This window comes from Apus apus, chromosome 14 (genome assembly GCF_020740795.1).
Source record: "Apus apus isolate bApuApu2 chromosome 14, bApuApu2.pri.cur, whole genome shotgun sequence".
Lineage (NCBI taxonomy): Eukaryota > Metazoa > Chordata > Aves > Apodiformes > Apodidae > Apus > Apus apus.
The window spans coordinates 15,679,468-15,698,697 of NC_067295.1; the positions used below are offsets into that span (position 1 = coordinate 15,679,468).

At 54.1% G+C, this 19,230-nt stretch overlaps 1 protein-coding gene across 1 annotated transcript in view; it reads left to right on the forward strand.

Moving 5' to 3' along the window:
- The window catches only part of LOC127390647 (syntaxin-binding protein 4-like), a 48,814-nt gene that overhangs the window by 1,979 nt on the left and 27,605 nt on the right, over positions 1–19,230 (forward strand). The window contains exons 2-5 of the mRNA XM_051632480.1: positions 7,532–7,605; positions 12,713–12,808; positions 13,598–13,667; positions 14,619–14,693. Coding sequence (XP_051488440.1) covers positions 7,532–7,605; positions 12,713–12,808; positions 13,598–13,667; positions 14,619–14,693 — 315 coding nt within the window. The remainder of the gene's footprint in view (positions 1–7,531; positions 7,606–12,712; positions 12,809–13,597; positions 13,668–14,618; positions 14,694–19,230) is intronic.

The following is a 19,230-nucleotide window of genomic DNA, read 5'->3' on the forward strand; positions in this document are numbered from 1 at the left end:
GGGTGGCTCTGGGTGGCAGGACAGGGACCACAGCCCCCAGCAGCACCTGTCCCCTCTTAATAAGTTTATAACAACCCAATCCCCCTGCCTGGAGGATTTAGAGGCAGGTTTATAATCCTGTTAACCCTTCACAGGAGCTGATGCCCAAACCAGGGCTGCAGCCTGAGTCCCCATGCAGAGCAGCAGATCCCCCACCCCATGGGATGAGGAGGAGGAGGGAGGAAGGCTTCTCCACCTGTCAGATGCCACCTTGGTCCTGCTGGGGTGAAAATTAAATGAGCTCTTTGCAGCTTTTCCCCTGTGATTGTATTTAATTGCATCAATTCCCATCTCAGGAGGGTATGTGGGAGGTCTGGGTTGGGGCAGATGTTGAGGGACACTTAGGTGGGTGTGGGGCTCTGCCATAGACACTTTCCCCAGAACCCTCTGGCAGACCAGGCCTGATCTTGCTTCTACCTGAAACTGCCTCTCTTCCTAATTACTGCAGGACGGGCTAATCAAAAATGCCCTTTTGCCTTTTTCCTCATTTAAAGCCCTTTTGAGCAGCATGGGAAGAGCTGAATGTGGATGGAGGAGTCTGTCTGGGGGGGGAACACTCATAGCCCCCCCCTCCAAGCCCAAACTGCCCCTGAGAGTAGCTCTACCAGGGCAAGAAACACGTCCAGAAAATGTTGCACCTCAATTGACTTGATGCACATCTTTCGGGGGGGTCAGCTGCTTCCTGAAGCCCCTGTCCCCACCAGGGTGTAGGTGATGGGCAGAGAAGACCTGACTTTAGACAGCAAAGGCTCGTTGGGATGAGTCCACTGGCTGAGAAGGACATTGGAAAATGGAATGAAGTTTAGAGGAAGGTGATAAAAGGTTTCAAAGAACAGAAAAGTCTGGCCAGCAGTGAGAGGTGGCATCCCCATCTGCCCGTGGCTTTGGTGTCCGGGTTGTGGTGGCTTGTGTGGAAAATGCACTGGGAGAAGGAGTTCTTCCTCCTTGAAGAGTGAGGAGCTGCATCCAGCCCAGGATGGAGGGAGTAAGTGCTGGAAAACTGCCCGTGGCTTTAAAACCTCCTCACCTCTCTGTCTTTAGACTAAGGAGCAGGTTTTGGTTCAGGTGGGGCTGAGCAGTCACCCAACACCACAAGTGGTGGGGAGATAAAATGCTCCCCAGGAGCCACCTTCTGACCTCTGTGGCCAGAGGAGACCTGTGCTTGGTTGCAGGGAATGGAGCTGGGTCTGGGGTTGGTCGTGAGGATGGAGCAGAGCTGCTGTGGCCCCTTTGCAAGGAGGGGACACTGCAGAGATGAGCTGGGTGACAATGACCAGTGCTGGCTGTCTGCCTTGGGGAGGAGGGGATGTGCAACCATGCAGGTAGTGGTGGGAAGCAGTAGCTCTCCCTGGACATCCCTTCTGGTCCCCTGGGTTCCCCTTCTTTGCCTCGGATGAAGGAAGGGTGACCAAGGTCTCCAAGGAGAAAAATGCCTGGAAGGTGTGGGGACACTGATATGTGACCTCTGCCAGCTGGGCTTGAGGGGACAAGTTTTCTCCACGAGTGGTGTCACTGTGAAGAGGCAGCACCCTGAGCTTGGGGGGGAGTGGTGTCACCCCCAGCAGCACTGCTCCATCTGCTCCCACCCCTCTGCCCACGGGTGGGTGGGTGGCTGAGGAGCTGCAGCTGCCCAGGGCAGGTCCCATCACGGCGGGTGCTGGAGCTGCTGGTCCTTGGGTGCTCCCCATGGGACCTGCCTCCCTCCCCCCCACCCCCCACCCAGCGATTTCAGCAGAGTGGTTCTGTGTGTTCCCTCTTCTGTCCAGACTTGTCTGTGAATGTCCCAGGAACTGGTTGGAGGTGGCTCTGTGGAAACACTCGTGCAAAGCCCGTGGGCTGGGCCGGGACAGCACGTGCAGCTGCTCCCCAGCAGCTGGCTTCATGTGCTTGGTTTGTTATCGCTGCTTCGTAGCTGATCCTGTGAGCAACACAATTGCATTTTCTGCTTTCTAATCGGGTGGAAATGCCTCTTCAGCCTGTGCTAATTTTGTTCTGTTGGGAAACAAATACTGGGTTGTTGTTAAGCAAGTGTTTGGTGCTGCCTGAGCCACCCTTTGCTCCCGCCCGGCTCTGGTGGGACGTGGGCAGGGACCTTGATGCTGCACCCTCCCACCTCAGAACTTACTGCCACTTTCTGGAGCTGAAAGCCCTCAGACAGCCACCCCCCCCCCATGTAGGACCTCTTCCCACCTCTAATTCTCAAGCACAAGAACCTGCTCAGACTCTCTTCCTCTGCCAAGCTGTGCACAGAAGCTCCTTGTGGGCTTGGTGACTCTGCTGTCACCACAACCTGCCTGTCCCCAACCTGGCATCCATGTGCCACGGCTCTGCCAAGCTCAGGAGCCTGTCTGGAGGCAGGATTCAGGCCTGGCCTGACTGTCTTGGGAAGAGGATAGGTCCCAGTGAGCAGGGTGGGGGTTTGGGGCTGAGGTACCCAAAGAAGGCTGCTCCGAGTTAGGCACAGGCACAGCAGGAGCCAAACCTCAAAGGAGGCAGGAGACAGACCAAGACATGCAGAAGAGCTTTTTATCCATGGACAGGCTAAAGGGGGCTTTCCCAGAGGGTTCCTTGAGCAGCAGGTGGAGGAGAGGTGGACAGTAACACAGGAGTGAATTGCTTCTGCCTGTGATCTTCTGCTCCATTTGGTTGCATCCCGACCTAAATGGTTCCTTGATGTCTCTGATCCTGATGGTGCCTGTTAAAGAAGGCCAAAATGTCCTGTCCTGGGTGCTGAGGGGGAGTGAGCCCTGGGGGCTCTGCTGGAGATGGGGAGGGTGGTGTCATTATATTGAGAAAAGTCCAAATCCACAGTGTGCTGCCAGGAAAAGCCAGGGGAGGAGAGAAACAGGAGAGAACACCCTTCCTGTGGAGCCTGCAGACCTTCACAAGGGACTGAAACACCCTTATGGTCCAGGGGCTGATCACTTCAAAGCCTGGAAGTCCAGAGGTGTCCTGAGGCAAAGAACCCTGCCCTGGCACAGGGATGTAGGCAGGTCCTGTTCTGCTGGCCAAGTGGTGCCACTGTCTTCTCTGCTGTCCCACCAGCAGGCAGACATCTCCTTTGAAGTGCTAGGGAGGTTTCTGTAGTTCTGCTTTCAGGCAAGGTGGCTTTTCCATCTGCCCAAGGAGCTGTGGCTTGGGCTGCACCAGCCTGCCAGATCTCCTGGCCATCAGTCAGTGCTGAAGGATAAGCTGCATGAAAAGATGTCACCTGCTCCCTGGCTGTGCTGCTCCCCAGAGCTCCTGGGTCCTCTTTCCTTCACTTCCCCCTTCCTAATCTCTTGGAAAAATGTGTTGGAAATGTGCCTGATGTGCTACCATAGAATCCCAGACTGGTTTAGGTTGGAACAGATCTTAAAAATCATCCAGTCCCAACCCCCTGCACGGGCAGGGACACCTCCCACCAGCCCAGGTTGCTCCCAGCCCCATCCAACCTGCCCTTCAACACTGCCAGGGATGGGGCAGCCACAGCTTCCCTGGGCAACCTGGGCCAGGCTCTCAGAGAGAAGAATTTCTTCCTAACATCTCATTTAAATCTCCCCTCTCCCAGTTGAAAACCATCACCTCTTGTCCTGTTGCTACAGGCCCTGCTAGAAGGTTTGTCCCCCCATATTTTGCTGTCACCATGTTTTTGGTCCTCATGGTCCTGCTCAAAGACTGATTCTACTCACAGCTCCACCCAACCCTCCTTTTACATCCTAGATAAACTCACTGTTAGCTTTTTTTCACTCCACTTTTCAGACTGAAAATCTTTTTTCAAGCTAAAAAGTTTTTCACACCAAAAAAAAACCACACTCAGTTTCACAAAACCTCACTTTTCTACCAGTCTTCTAGAAGGTGGACACGAGTCAACCACGTGTTCACACACTGGCCAGCCCTGCAGTGTTAGTTTGGCCTTAATTCATGTTCCTTCTGTTTATTTATATCCATTTATTTAAAGATGTCAAGTCTCATTGGCAGTTCCCTGGGGTGACAAGTCTGGGTTTCCAGCTGGATTTACTCGGAGCTGCTCAGCTAAGCCCCAGCTCAGGGAAAAGCATGTGGTGATCCCCTTTCCCAGTGGGATGTTTGCCTTCAGCACTGGTTATACTGAGTGGGACTGGGAGAGGTGGTTTTTAAATCCTTCCCTAGGATGAGCCTGAGCTTGAAATCACTTGGAATTCTGAAACTCTTTTGTCAAACCTTTCTCCCAAGCAGACAAGTGTGAATTGGCAGGAGGAGCATCAGCATCTGCTGCTTTTGCCAAGGTCACTTGGTGGTTTCAGAGGATGGAGTTGAGGACCTGAGGGTTGGGAGATGAACTCAGAAGCTGAGCCCTGCTCCTCCTTCCTAGGGGCCACTTTGAGTTGGTTTTCATTGACTTCACCACCTGGAAGGCAAACGTGGTTTTACTGCTTCACAGGTGGGATGTTGCTTCAGCCCGTGGCAGCAGTTGGATGGTGGGCCCATGGTTGGGCTGCTGAAGGATTTGGTTTCAAAAATGTTGGGCAGCCAAGCTCCAGACAAAACCTTGTCTGCTCAGTGCTGAGTGTGGAAATTGTGGAAGGGTCACAGAGATGATGGGAGGGCTGGAGCAGCTCTGCTCTGGAGCCAGGCTGGGAGAGTTGGGGGGTTCAGCCTGGAGAAGAGAAGGCTCCAGGGAGACCTTAGAGCAGCTTCCAGTGCCTGAAGGGGCTCCAGGAAAGCTGGGGAGGGACTTGGGACAAGGGGGAATGGATTAAAACTGGCAGAGGGGAGATGGAGGTTGGACATGAGGATGAAATTCTTGGCTGTGAGGGTGGTGAGAGCCTGGCCCAGGTTGCCCAGGGAAGCTGTGGCTGCCCCATCCCTGGCAGTGTTGAAGGGCAGGTTGGATGGGGCTTGGAGCAACCTGGGCTGGTGGGAGGTGTCCCTGCCCATGCAGGGGGTTGGAACTGGATGATCTTTCAGGTCCCTTCCAACCCAAATCATTCTATGACTCTAGTATGTGATTCCATGAAGATCAGAGCCCTTCTCCTGCCAAGATCTGAGGTGGCTTCTTCCAGCTGTGTCCCTACTTGCTGCCCAACCTCTGATAACCTCATTTCATCCCCACATCCCACAAAATGAGGGGCATGTTTCCTCCCTGGCTGGGTGATGGATGGTGAGATGGGGGTGGAAGAAGCTGTTTAAAGGCAAATGACACTTCTTTGATTTGCCTGGGCTGGAAAAAGTGCTGAAAGAAACCAAATACAAAAAAACCCCAACCCCCAAACAGAAAAATATCAACCCTCAAACCCAAGCCCTGAAGTGCTCCAGTCTCTTGTTGCTCCCAAAGCTTTCCCATGGATTTGAAGCCTTTAGGGCTGGCAAGCAGGAATGTCCTGCACTGAGCCACCCCTGGAGAGGCTGTTTCCAAAACCATCCCATGGGATCCATCCAAAGAATCACCTGTTGTGCTAAGGAGGAGCTGGACACCCCGAGAGGGGGGGTGGGGGCTGCTGGAGCCCCCTCCTTCCCTCTTTCCCTCCCTCCTCTTCTCCCTCCCTGCTGGGAAGGCTCTTGCCAGGGTCCGTGTTGGCTTTGGCTTGCGTAAGCTTTAATCTAGAGTTGGAGCTGTTTTGAGCCCATCTGTGTTAACGTTGGGTGGAATTAACATGCATACAGGGACACCACGTGACCTCCTCCGACCTCCCACTTTTTTTTTTTCCCCCCTCTTTTTTGGGTTTTCCCAGCCCCCCCCCTCATCATTTTAACAAATCCTTGCCAAATCCGAGTGGCTGGTACCCAGCAGGGCTGGGCTGCTGCTGCCACCAAGATGCCCACCGTCTCCATCCTTTACAAGGGAGCCATCATCATCAGCAGGTAACCCCCCCCGACACCCCCAGCAGGACAGGGGATGGAGGCACCAGGACAACCCTTTCAGGGGGGGGGGGTCCCAGTGGTCGCCTCAAGCCAAGTGTCACCTGCTGTGGCACCTCCAGGACTTGGGGGGGGTGGGGGTGGCAGGGATGGCTCGGGAGCAGCGGAAGGAGCCAAGGACACCAGAACTAGATGCTGGGGTTGGGTTTCTTGCTCTCTGGGGTTGGGTTGCTTGCTCCCTGGGGTTAGCAAAGCTGGCTCCTGCTCCCCCGTTCCGTGCGTGGCGTCGGGGATAAAAGTTGATCGTATCAAGCAGGCATCTGCTTCCCCCAAATCTCCCTCCTTATGTCGCGTTTCAGCCCAGTTTCAGCTATTTCTGTTGCCTTGTGGTGGAGTTTCCGTGCTGATTTACTCCAAATACTCTGAAAATCCTGGGTGGGAAATTGAACTGGGCTGCTCTGGCTTCCTGGGACATCTTCAAGCTTCATTTTCCAACGGCCAGATGTGGCCAGTTGTTTGCTCGGGCTCCTCTATATGTGAAATATCACCCGAATGTCAAGGGGGATGATTTGTAATAAGGAGAAAAAGCTTCCAGTCCAAATCTTGGAGATGGGTGTTGCAGCTTGATCTTTTGGAAGGTATTTTGGGTGCCTTCAAAGTGAAGTCCCTGAGATTTCTGCCTCTCCTGTGTCTTGCTGGACTTGGAGGAGCCTGTTCTCCCCCACCGTGTTGTCCCTCCTCAGCTGCATCCAGATTTGGGGCCCGACATTGATTCGGAAACTCCTTTTCTCTTGCAACTTAAATCCTGGGAAGTGGAGTGTTTGGGGAGCTCCTCAGCTCTGGTTTCCCACTTGGATCTGGGTTTCTCACATCAAGGTCCACCCATCCTTGTGTCCACCCATCCTTGTGTCCACCCATCCTTACCAGGGTGACCACCATGGGCCACCCAAGGAGGAAAAGTGCCCAGTGGTCCCAGATCTGGAGTCCAGGGTCCCCAGTTAGGCAGCCAGGCATTTTCAGTGCCATTTATTTGGGACACCCACCGTGGCAGAAGGTGTTTACAGGGAGATGTTGGGGCAGTTGGGTGAGTTACTTGGCAGAAGGGAAACTCGGGTGTACGACGCTCTTCCACCTGCTCTAACTTGTGATAAGAAGCTCCCACCCTCCACCTGGCAAGCAGGGACCTGAAGCAGCTTGGCAGGCCTTGTGTCCCCCTTTTCCAGACCCCCTACCAGAGGGATGGAGACTTCTGCCTTACAGACCCCAGGGTGCAGATCATGCCTGGTTGCCTCCATCACAGGCTGCCTGCGCCTGTGAAAGGGGTTTATTCTGGGAACACTGGTTGGAGCTCTGATCTCATTTCCCGGGAGCTGGACAGCTGTCCAGCCTCGTTAATCTGGGGTAATGAAGCACAGACAGGTCCATCAGATTTGCTGGGTGGGGAGGATGATGTCCAACCCTGCACATATTCTCTCATTTATCTGTACAAACTTCGGGGGGAGGGCTGGTGGGGGTTGATTTCTGCCAGTGCAGAGCTGTGTCCCTCAGCCTCTGTGCCTACATCCCTTGGTGGGCATCGGGGGGGGTGGGATGGATGTGCTTGTGTGCGTGTGGGGTGGGCACCTCCTTTTTTGAGCCCAGGAAAGAAAGATGCTTCTCTTCTCTCTCCCAGGACGCTCATGGGACCGTACGGGATGGACCGGACCGCACATTCCTTCGACTTCTACGACTGTGCCAACGGGCTGGGTGAGCATTGAGCCTCTGCCAGGGTCACTGGGGTGGGCTGGGGCATCTCCACCATCCCCCGTAGCACCCGTGTGGTGGTGGTGAGCCTCCCTAAGTGATGTCTGATACGTCACTTGTTCCTGTGAAACTGCTTGAAAGAGTCCAGGGCAGAGCCACAAAGATGCTGAAGGGAGTGGAACATCTCCCTGATGAGGAAAGGCTGAGGGAGCTGGGGCTCTGCAGCTTGGAGAAGACGAGACTGAGGGGTGACCTCATCCATGGTTACAGATATGTAAAGGGTGAGTGTCAGGAAGATGGAGTTAAGCTTTTTTCAGTGATGACCAGTGATAGGACAAGGAGTAATGCATACAAATTGGAGCACAGGAGGTTTAAGGTGAATATCAGGAAAAAATTTTTTACTGAGAGTGACAGAGCCCTGGGACAGGCTGCCCAGAGAGGCTGTGGAGTCTCCTTCTCTGGAGACTTTCAAAACCTGCCTGGACACCTTCCTGTGTGATGTGCTCTGGGTGACCCTGCTCTGGCAGGGGGGTTGGGCTGGGTGATCTTTTGAGGTCCCTTCCAACCCCTGGGATTCTGTGATTCTGTGATTCTGTGATTCTGTGATTCCTGTGCCTGCCTGGCAGCACCTTTTGCAGCTGGGAGGTTCCAGTCCCCGTGAATTCCCTGTGGCTGGGGAGCAGCTGCAGGGCTGAGAGCACCCGTGGCCAGAGCCCCTCCTCTGGGCAGAGGGTGGAGGGGGAGAAAAAGGCTTTTTTCTTTTTTCCTCCAGAATTTTCTGAATGAATTCAATGTCAGAAGCTATATATTGTAACGATTCAAAAAGCAATGAAATGCCAAGCACTTCCCAGCTGCCTGCCTTGCCACGGGAGGGTGCCCTGGGAAGCCACCCTGATGGGTGACACAGGGCGTTGCTGCTCTCCTGGGGATGGGCTGTGTGGGTTGTTCTGGGAAAGTTTGGCCCAGGGGTAAGAGTCTGAGCAGCAGGCGAGTCAGGTGCCCTTCCTGGTGCTCTCAACATCAAAGGATGGAAGAGAAGGAAAAAGAGATGCTCATCTCCATCAAAACGTGAGAAATAGTCACAGGCTCAGGCAACTCAGCCAAAAAGGATCCAGCAGAGCATCTCAGCTGACCTCTCTGTGCCCAGTGGCATAAACACTGGTGCCCTTTCACAGAGCCTATATAATAACATGGCAGTCCTGCACCAGGATTTCTCAGGGTCCACCACCACAAAACCTCCTTCATGATTTTTAATTGTCAGTGCAGCTCATCATCCCGCAGAGCAGCTATGGGCCCCTTGGTAAGGTCCCTGGGTGACCATCTGGGGACCCCTTCTGAGAAATCCAACTCACCAGAGAAACAAGATCAGGTCTCTTGAGACCTGAGGATAATTATAGACTCATTCTTGGATGTTTTCAGCTCTTGGGCATTGGGGTTTTCTGCTGTGCTGACTCTTCCCCTGGTCTTCTGTTCATGAGGCTCGTGGGAGCTCAGAGAAAAATGTCTTTGTTTGGTGAATATGTTTAAATCTCCAGAGGTGGATTTGGTTGAGTTGATGGGATTTGAGCTGTTGGGTTAAATTAGCTCATTAAAAGAGGAGACCTAGAACAGCCTGGCTGGGAACTCCTCCTCCAGAGGTTGCTGACCTCTGGACAAGCACATATGTTGCAGCCCACCACTAGCCATGTTGCTGGGTCCCAGTTCTCCTCCTTTCTCCCAGTCTGTGGCCAGTGGGTCTTCACAGGGTCTTGCAGACTCTCTTGAGGGTCTTGTGATGTGCTACATGAAGGTATAACCATGTGGGGTTTCTAATGCCACCACCAGCTTGCTTCATCCTCTCTTGTGAGGCTTGGAACACCCAAGACCAGTGATTGTCGCCCAGAAATCCTCCCTCTCTGCTGAGGACAGAGCCCTGTGTCTGTCACAGGTGTAGCTGCTCAGAACGTGGGGTGCTTTGGGGAGAAAAAAGGGGCCTCCTTGGGTTTCATGTTCAGATGTAGGTGTTATTCCAGCAGTTTCTTCAGAGCAGCATCAGCCCGCTCGGTGCCGGCGCGGCAGGTCAGCGTTTGGCCCCAGGTCTGCTGCTCTGTGGCTTTAGGTGGAAACCTACATGTGAACCTCAGCAGAAGTTCAAAGGGGTTACCTGGCAGCTCCTTAAACCCTGAACTTTGCATTAAGGAGCAGCCATCAAAGGGAAGTGCTGATTAAGGAGCATTTCTCAGAAACACGGAGATCCCATTATCTTGACCTTCATCTTCTTTAGGACAGGGCAGCGAGTGATTCACCTCCAATCTGTCCATTCCTCCAGCTAGAAAAAAAAAAAAAGCTGGCCAGGGCCTCTAGATCAACAGGGGGATTAAGGGAAAAGTAATTGAACATTGCAAGCTTAGGCACAAAGTGGGAGGGCTCTCTCCGTGCCTGGAGCGCGACGTGGTGGCCACCAGGGTCAGGATGCACCGGAGATGATTAGAGTTGGGCTAAACAACCAGATTAGCCAGGACACCCCTTGACCTGTGGGACAAGGAGTGAGATTATAGCCTGAGAAGTTGAGAACTGCGACATTGGCATGAGGAGGAGTGGGATTAGATGGACCGGAGAAGCTCAGAGGCCTTGAGGAACTTTAAGGGAGCATTAAGGACCTAAAGAAAAGGCTGACTTGGCCTGTCTAACCTGGGTGTCCATCTGGAGATTTTTCCATGACCATTTATTCTGCAGAAGGAAAAATACTGGGGACGTGGGCATGGACTCCAGGACCTTTGCCAGAAAGGAAAGATGAAATGGAGGGGTCCAAAACAGGCTAGATGATCTGACCCTAAGTGTCACTTCATAAGCATTATAGGGGGACCTTTGATGCTGTGATAATTAAAGAGCAGCTATTTACCCACACCAGGTCCCAAAGAGAAATTTGATTGAAGAAAGTGTGTATAAAACACAAAGACTCCCAGGAAGGTTGCCACCATGATCTTGGATTTGCTGCAATCAGTCCTAGTCCTCTTTCTCCTCTTCTTCTTCCTTCTCCTCTTTCTCCTCCTCCTCCTCCACCTTCTCCTCCTCCCCGCCCCGGTGAGGACCCCCTGGTGCATCTCTTGAGGGGTGGGACAGGCACCTCCATGGCAAGGAGATGGGTGGGTGGGCAGAGCCTGGCAGCACCCAACTGCTTGGCCAACAAGGGAGTTAAAAGTCAGGGGTTGGCTGGTTTTGTTTCTCCTCCCCCACCAAAGTGGGAGCGTCTGGGAGCGATGCTGTGAGTAATCACCGATTTTAATAACGAGATCGGATTTTCTCCTGACATGGTGGGGGATAAAGGAGGATTTGGAGATCCTTCAGCTACATTAAGCCATTATTACAATTGATTTGTGGTCACAAAAGGGAAATGAGTCATTATGGGTTTGATACCTCAGCGGAGGAGCCTGTGGAGGGCAGGGCCCACCGGGCTGGCTGGGGGATGCTAGAGCTGAGCCTCTAGTGGGCTTCATGGTCCTCATTGCCTCATGTTCTGCTGAGAAGAAAGTTGGAGAATGACTTCTTGAGGCATCACCTTGGTTTAAGCTGGACTTGCAGTGTCTTCCCTGTCCAGGGAAACCGATGGGACCTTCCTTCTGCAGGACCCCCCTGGAATCCCAGACTGGTTTGTGTTGGAAGGGACCTTGAAGATCATCCAGTCCCAACCCCCTGCATGGGCAGGGACACCTCCCACCAGCCCAGGCTGCTCCAAGCCCCATCCAACCTGCCCTTCAACACTGCCAGGGATGGGGCAGCCACAGCTTCCCTGGGAAACCTGTTCTAGCATCTCACCACCCTCATTATAAACAATTTCTTCCTAATGTCTCACCTAAATCTTCCTCTTCCAGCTTAAAGCTCTTACCCCCTACTCCTGTTACTCCCTGCCCTTGTCCAAAGTCCCTCTGCAGCTTTCTTGTAGGCCATTTGTAGGTCCCAACCCAGGCTCCACTCCTCTTTCCTCCTACTGGCTTCAGAAAGGGTTCTGGTGTTTTGGGGCAGAACCTGTGCTCAGCTCCCCTGGCGGGGGGTCCCTTGGTGCACCCCCAGCCATGCTGGGAGCAGCTGGTGACCCTGGGGATGGAGCTGGGTGCCCACCAGCAGTGTCCCTCTCTGCTCTGCCACCTGCCCTCCTCTCCAGAGCAGCAAAATGCCTGACCAGCAGCTCTAGGGAGAGATTTGTTAATTAAAGTCAGGCTTTTTAATCCTTCTGTCCACAGTCTGGATCTTCCAAGCAGGATTTAATGAGTCCTGGTCAAAGAAGTTTCTGGGGCCTTTTCCTGCCAGCTGGGTTGTGCATGGCAGCAGGGACAGGTCCCATGGCTGTGCAGCCTCAGAGCCCTTTGCCAAGGTGCTGCTGCAGGGGGGCTGGGAGCTGCACCCCCAGGTCATCTCTGCACCCCCAGGTCATCTCTGCACCCTGGCTCTGGGCTGCTCCTCCCAGCCCCAACCACTGATAAAGTGTCTGTTCCTGACGTGCAGCTCTGGCCCTGGTGGCAGCTTCAGAAGCTGTGGTGAAGATGCTGCTGGGGCCTTGCAGGCAGGTGGGATGCTCTGACTGCTGGAGTGAGCCCAGGGATTGTCCAGATGTTGCACCTCAAAGGGGTCTCCTGGGGTGGCCAGTAGTGGCTCCTCTGCAGGTCTCACTGGACACAGGCTGAGGCACCCACAGCAGAGTCAGATCCTTTTCCATCAGTCATGAGCTGGGGGCTGGGGAAGGTGGTTGCTTTGTCTCCACAGCTGTGGTTCTGAGCTGCCATCAGATGCCTGTAGCCTTTGCACTGTGTCAGGGGCCACATCCTGTTGCTTCTGCTGCTGCTTGTGCAGGGGATCATCACAATCATGGAATGGGTTGAAATGGAATCATGGAATGGGTTGAAAGATCATCTAGTTCCAACCCCCTGTCATGAGCAGGGACACCTGCTGCTCCAAGCCCCATCCAACCTGGCCAGGAACACCTCCAGGGTTGGGACAATGGGGGTTTCCACAAATGGTTTTTAACAGGAGTGTCAGATGGTGCTGGGAGCTGAACCTGGGGCTGCATCCCTCAGCAGCCTGTGGACACTGCTCTTCTTCTGCCTTTGTGTCACGGGCACCTCTTTTCCTCCAGGTATAAAAGTAATTGGTGGCATCAAGGAACTCACTGGAGAAGAATATGGAGTTTATGTGAAGAGGATCCTTCCAGGGGGTGTTGCTTATGCAGATGGTGAGTGAAATGGGGCTGAAACCCCCCCCCAAAATCCAGTGTATTTGCTGTATATATGGTATTATCACTCCAGGTGCTTTTTTCCAGCAGTGGGGCTTATTTTTTGACTGTGACAACCACTGTGACACCCACCAGCAGCCTTGCCTTGGCTTCTGCTGCATCAACGTGGTTGCTTTGTGTCTTTCAAGCAAGACCCATCCCTGCCCCACAAAGATCTTTCCCTTGCTGTCCCTTCCCACGGCCACTGCCTGCCCCTGCCTCCCAGGAGATCCTGGAGATCCCTTGGCAAACTCAGCCCTGCTCTAGGCCACTGACTTCACCCTGAGCATCTTCAAATCAGGAGGAATTAGGCAGGGCTCCCTGGAGTTCACCCTTCAGAACTGAAGCCAGAAAGTTACTCTTTTGGTGGTTTTTTTCTTTCTTTCTCCAACTGTTACATGGTTTTCCCACCTAATAAAGAGAAAGAAATCCAGAAGAGGTGGAGGTGCCACTCGTGGTTTTCTACCTGACCTCAAGGTGAATTAAGCAAACTCTCTATTGCATTTTTTGGGGTGTTTAGTTTCGTAACTTCCTACAGCAGAGGAAGTGCTGGGACACTGGCCCAGGTTGTTGGGGGAGGCTGCAGAAACTTCATCTATGGACACCCTGAAAAACAGGTTGGATGAGCATCTTGGAACAACTTGTACATTTTTCATCCTGTCTTTGGGCAAAGGGAGGAGCTGCCCAACCTCTCCCAGGCCCTTCAAGCTGTATTTTCTGCAATTTCTAGCCATTAGTTTTCTCTTCTAGGGCGCCTGCAGCCAGGAGACCAGATCCTGGAGGTCAATGGAGAGTCCCTAATTGGGGTTACGAGCGAGAGGTACCGTAGCCAAATGGAGATGTTTGCATTCCTGCTGCTTTGGTGTCATTCTGAGGTGGTTCAGGCTACTTGGTGGCACCAAGCCTGGCTTGGCCTGCACTGACACGGCCACCCTGCTCCCAAGTGCCAGCTGGGGAATCATCAGAGGAGAAGTTTCCCTGTGAAACCAGCCCAGCGAATCCAAACCACGTTTGTGCAATCTCCAGAGGTTCCCCCCAAATTGCTGCTGTATTTAACAGCTCCTGGCTCCACCTGCTGCAGCTCCTGGCCAGCCCCCAGGTGCCAGCACAAGAGCTGAGCTGGTGCCTCAGCCCCACGTTGCTGCTCTGAGCAGGCAATTCCCTCCAGAGCTGCAATCCAGCCCCTCTGCTCCCCACCAAAGAAATCCTTACCTGATCCAGAGGGGAACAGCATTTTTGGGGCACCCCTTTCCCATTAAACATGGTGCCAGCCTGCTGCTGCCTTGCTGGTGAGATGCTTTGGGAGTAGCATAAGGAGCTTCTCCTCCTCCTGAACCCCCACAGCTGCTGGATTTGATGCAGGAGGTCCCCAGGGACATCTCTCCTGGCACCCTGCCCTGGATCCCATGGGGATGTGGGCATCTGGGGCCCAGAGGTGGCCATTCCTGCCATGGAAACTTCCCAAGGGATGTGATGTGCTGGGAGGTACTTGCTCACCACCAGGTGCATCTTCTAGGTCTGCTTTGCTATCAGGGACTTCTCATTTATTGCAGAAGTGGGACAACTGGCCTGTCACTTGGCTGCCTCACCCATTCCCACTCCCAGGGCAGGGACCAGGGCTGGTCCATGGCCAAAAAACCCAAAAGGGACACTTGGCTACTGATGGGTTTGCCCAGGCCATGGGTCTCTGCCCAGCTTGCCACAAGCTTTGGTACCAGCTGGGTGAGCTTGGTGGAGCCAGCCTTGATGTGTCGTGGTCCTTGTTCTGCAGGGCTGTGGACATCCTGAGGACAGCATCAGCCACCAGCCACATGCACCTCCTGGTAGCCCGCGACGACGACGCCAGGTACGGGCTGTCCCCCCGCTCCGGGAGGGAGGTGCTGGCACCTGTGGCCACCAGACCTGACCTCTGGGCTCCCCAGGCCCCTGGGGAAGATGGAGGTGGCCGAGGGTCTTTGAGAACTGTACACCAGTTGGAAGGCACTGGAGGTGTAATGGGAAGGGGGGAGCCAAGCTGGTGGTTCCCAGCTGCAGTCCTGGCCCCAGCCCAGAGTGTTCCAGGGCTGTGGGGCATCCTGGCAGCAAGCAGATGTCCACAGGAATCTCCCTAGCAAGGACCTGGGCAGCTGGGGCCTCAGCTGTAGGGTGACACAGGCCCCTTCAGCTCTGCTGGGTGGTGTGAGCTCCTGATGGCTCATCACGTCCTGCACAGAGCTTGGGATGAAGAGGTGCAGGGACAGCAGCGTCTTCCCTTTCCTTTCCAGTTGGACACGTTAAGGTTTTCCTTCCCCAGAGGATTCCTTTGTTTCTCAAGGAGCACGAGCAGCTTCTCCCTGAAGCAGCTTCTCCCTCTCCCCTTGCTGTCCCTAGAGAGGCTTGGAGGACTCAACAGGAGAAGGAAAGAGTTCAGTTTTCTCTTGGCTGGATCTAAGCTGTGTGGACAGTGACGGTGTTGGGGAAGAGCAGGGTTGTGGAAATCCAGGTTATGGGATGAGTGGGCTCCTTGGCTCTCATCCCCTGGGAGATCTGGTGCAATGTGCTGGAGCATCCTCTCCCTGTGGAACAGAAACACAGCTCTGGAAATCTGTGGTGCACCAGGAGCCACTGGCATGAGGTGGGTTGAGGCAGAACACCCTGGTGGGCAGGCTGGTGGCACCGCGGCTTCACACAGCGTGTGGGTGGCTGAAGATCACAGAGCTCTTTGCCCAACGTACCCACATCCCCTTCAGTGTCAGAGGTGATGGGTTTTGTTCCTTATCCCTCAGCAGCTGTGGCCTCAGCAGAGCAGTGAGAGTGCTGCAGTGACAGGGTGAGACTAATTCTGGAACAGTCATATTGTGGCAGAGGAATTATTTGTTATTAATGACATTGTTGCTTTCACCTGCCTGTGTTCTCCTCCTCTTCCAGTGGAAATAACCTCTCAAATCATTATAGCAGCTCCCAGAGGAGGCCACAGAGATGCTGAGAGGGCTGGAGCAGCTCTGCTCTGGAGACAGGTTGGGAGAGTTGGAGTGTTCAGCCTGGAGAAGAGAAGGCTCCAGGGAGACCTCAGAGCACCTTCCAGTGCCTGAAGGGGCTCCAGGAAAGCTGGGGAGGGGCTTGGGACAAGGGCAGGCAGGGAGAGGACAAGGGGGAAGGGATGAAAACTGGAAGAGGGGAGATTGAGGTTGGACATGAGGAGGGAATTCTTGGCTGTGAGGGTGGTGAGAGCCTGGCCCAGGTTGCCCAGGGAAGCTGTGGCTGCCCCATCCCTGGCAGTGTTGAAGGGCAGGTTGGATGGGGCTTGGAGCAGCCTGGGCTGGTGGGAGGTGTCCCTGCCCATGCAGGGGGGTTGGATCTAGATGATCTTTCAGGTCCCTTCCCACCCAAACCAGTCTGGGATTCTATACCTGCAAGTCCTTCAGCAGCTGCTGAGGAAGCCCTGGGGAAAACGAGCAGGTCACCAGGGCTCCACTTGGGAATTTGTCCCTCTTTTGTTCCCAGGGAGGAGGTGCCTCTGAGCCACAGCAGTGCCCTGTGTGCCTGAGGGGTGGAAGGGCAAGTGGGCCTCCTGTGCTGTCCCCTCTCCAGGTGGCAGCTGCAGGGGGTGGGAGGGATTCCTGCAGTTCCCTTTGCTGCGGGAAACGCTTCATTTCTCCACCAGAGCCCCCCGAGCAGGTTTCCTGCTTTCACCCCTGCTGATCTCTTCCAAGCTGTTCAGACATCTCCATGTGCCTCCTAATACCTTAAACTGCAGCAGATGTTTCCTCAAACGTGTCCCCCCCCCCCGGGGCTTTGTGGGCAGCTCCAGCTCCTCCTGCATCTGTTGCAGATTGGACCAGGAGCTGCTCCCAGGGCGGCCGGGGGAACCAGCCAGGGCAAGGAAACTGGGACCAGTTGATTTGGCCTCCATTTGCTCTCGGTGATCTGTTCAATCTGGGTTAGTCGGTGGTCGAGGGGGGCAGTAATCACTTCCAATTTGTATTTATTTAATTTCTTTTTAAGATTTGCAGAGATTTCACTTGCATAATCACCATGCAAACTGTTTCATACACGAGGAAGGATTAAGGGCCTTGGCAGAAGGATTTTTCTGCTTTCTTTTTTATCTTTATTTTTTTCTTCCTTAGTTTTGCCTTTATTTTACTGATGCCTTATTATCTTCTCAGTCTGTCCTTGAGTGTAGGCAAGTAGACAGTGAGACCCTCTGTGCTCTTGGACCTCCCTGGGACTCTTGGCTCTGGAGGTGACACCCAGGGGGCTGCTGCCCCAGGGACTCCCAGGAGTTGAGGGCAGCCTGTCTTCCCTCTGCCCATCAAAGGGGTCAAGGGACATGAAAGGTGAAGGAATCATGTGGGGAGGGATTTGCAGGTATCCACATGCAGGGCTGGAGCAGCTCTGCTCTGGAGCCAGGCTGGGAGAGTTGGGGTGTTCAGCCTGGAGAAGAGAAGGCTCCAGGGAGACCTTAGAGCACCTGCCAGTGCCTGAAGGGGCTCCAGGAAAGCTGGGGAGGGGCTTGGGACAAGGGCAGGGAGGGAGAGGACAAGAGGGAATGGATTAAAACTGGAAGAGGGGAGATTGAGGTTGGACATGAGGAGGGAATTCTTGGCTGTGAGGGTGGTGAGACCCTGGCCCAGGTTGCCCAGGGAAGCTGTGGCTGCCCCATCCCTGGCAGTGTTGAAGGGCAGGTTGGATGGGGCTTGGAGCAGCCTGGGCTGGTGGGAGGTGTCCCTGCCCATGCAGGGGGTTGGAACTAGATGATCTTGAAGGTTCCTCCAACCCAAACCAGTCTGTTTCTGTGACTCATCAACCCTGAGCGCTGGAGGAGGAAACGCAATGGCTTTGGGTTTGGAAGACAATTCCACCCGCCTGCCAATTTTCCCAATGACTCAGCTGAGGAGCATTTTGTTGTGGTTGCCCTGGGGTGAATTTGACTCATAAACGTTATTATGTGTCCCTGGAGTTAATTATAGGTCCAGATTCCCTGTGCTCTTAATGGAACTCAGCCCTGGCGTGTATAAGACGCATGTTTTCAGCCTGTCGCATCAGACACGCTGCAGAGAGCAGCAGTAATTCCAGGGCTGGAAGCAGAAAACTCACATTTTAGAGCTGGACAAGCTGGGTTTGGATGCTGGTTGGAGTTGATTTTCATCTGTGCTCACCTTTGGCCAACGAGGCTGATTTCATTGCACGCGCGGAACTATTGTTTATTCCGCCTCAGCCCAAAGTTGCAATAGTTCCTTGTTTCTGTGCCTTGCACAGATACCAGCCTGGTCTTTCAGGTTTCTCATGGTGAGAAAGCCTGTTGGTGCTGCCCCTCCTAGCCCTTGCATGATAAAATGCAAAATGCAGCAGATCTCTGCGTGGTACGTGCAGCCACCTCAGGGAGCTGGGGATTTGCACTGGCAGGGTTTGCACAAGAAGCAAAGAGGAAAGCTTGAATCCTGGGGTCAGGTCTGGGCCCCTCAGGACAAGAAGGACATGGAGGGGCTGGAGCGTGTCCAGAGAAGGGCAAGGGAGCTGGGGAAGGGGCTGGAGCACAAGTCTGAGCAGGAGCAGCTGAGGGAGCTGGGGGTGTCCAGCCTGGAGACCAGGAGGTGAGGGGAGACCTGCTGGCTCTGCAGCTGCCTGAGAGGAGGTTGGAGCCAGGGGGGTTGGTCTCTGCTCCCATAGGACAAGAGGAAATGGCCTCAAGTTGTACCAGGGAAGCTTCAGATTGGAAATTAGGAACAGTTTATTTATACTTGAAAGAGTGGTCAGGCCCTGGCACAGGCTGCCCAGGGCAGTGGTGGAGTCACCATCCCCGGAGGTGCTCAGAAAACGTGTGGATGTGGCACTTCAGGACATGATTTAGTTGGATGGTGGTGTTGGCTTCATGCTTGGACTTAATCTTGGAGGTCTTTTCCAGCCTCAGTGATTCAATGACTCTAAAACTGTCTGCTCTCCTGCAAATCCATAACCAAGGTCAGCCAATATCCTGGGATGAGCAGAGAAGCTGTGGCTGGAGCTCGTGCCCAGCCTGGTGCCAGGGCAAGGTCACCCCTGTTCTCTGCCAGCCCTGCAGGTGCCCACAGGACAGCTTGGACACATGGTGCTGAACTGGAAGGTGGTGCTGGGGTTGACTCCTGCAAGGCCTGGGTGTCCCCAGGTCCTTGGGCCACCCGTTCACCCAGCAGCTGAGATGTCACCAGCACATGTCACAGCTCCCCAGGAGTTCAGGGAAAAGCCAAGCCCAGCAGTGGCACAACGTGCTGCCCACTGACCTCTGAGGGCTTAGCTTTTTTGGGACAAGATTCTGATTCCTCTGGTGTCACAGGCTCCTCTTTGTCCCCCAGCTGTGGTGGAGAGCAGAGCTTTTCCTCTAGCTTTTGCTGTAGGCTTCACCCTTTGCTCTCCCGAGAACAAAA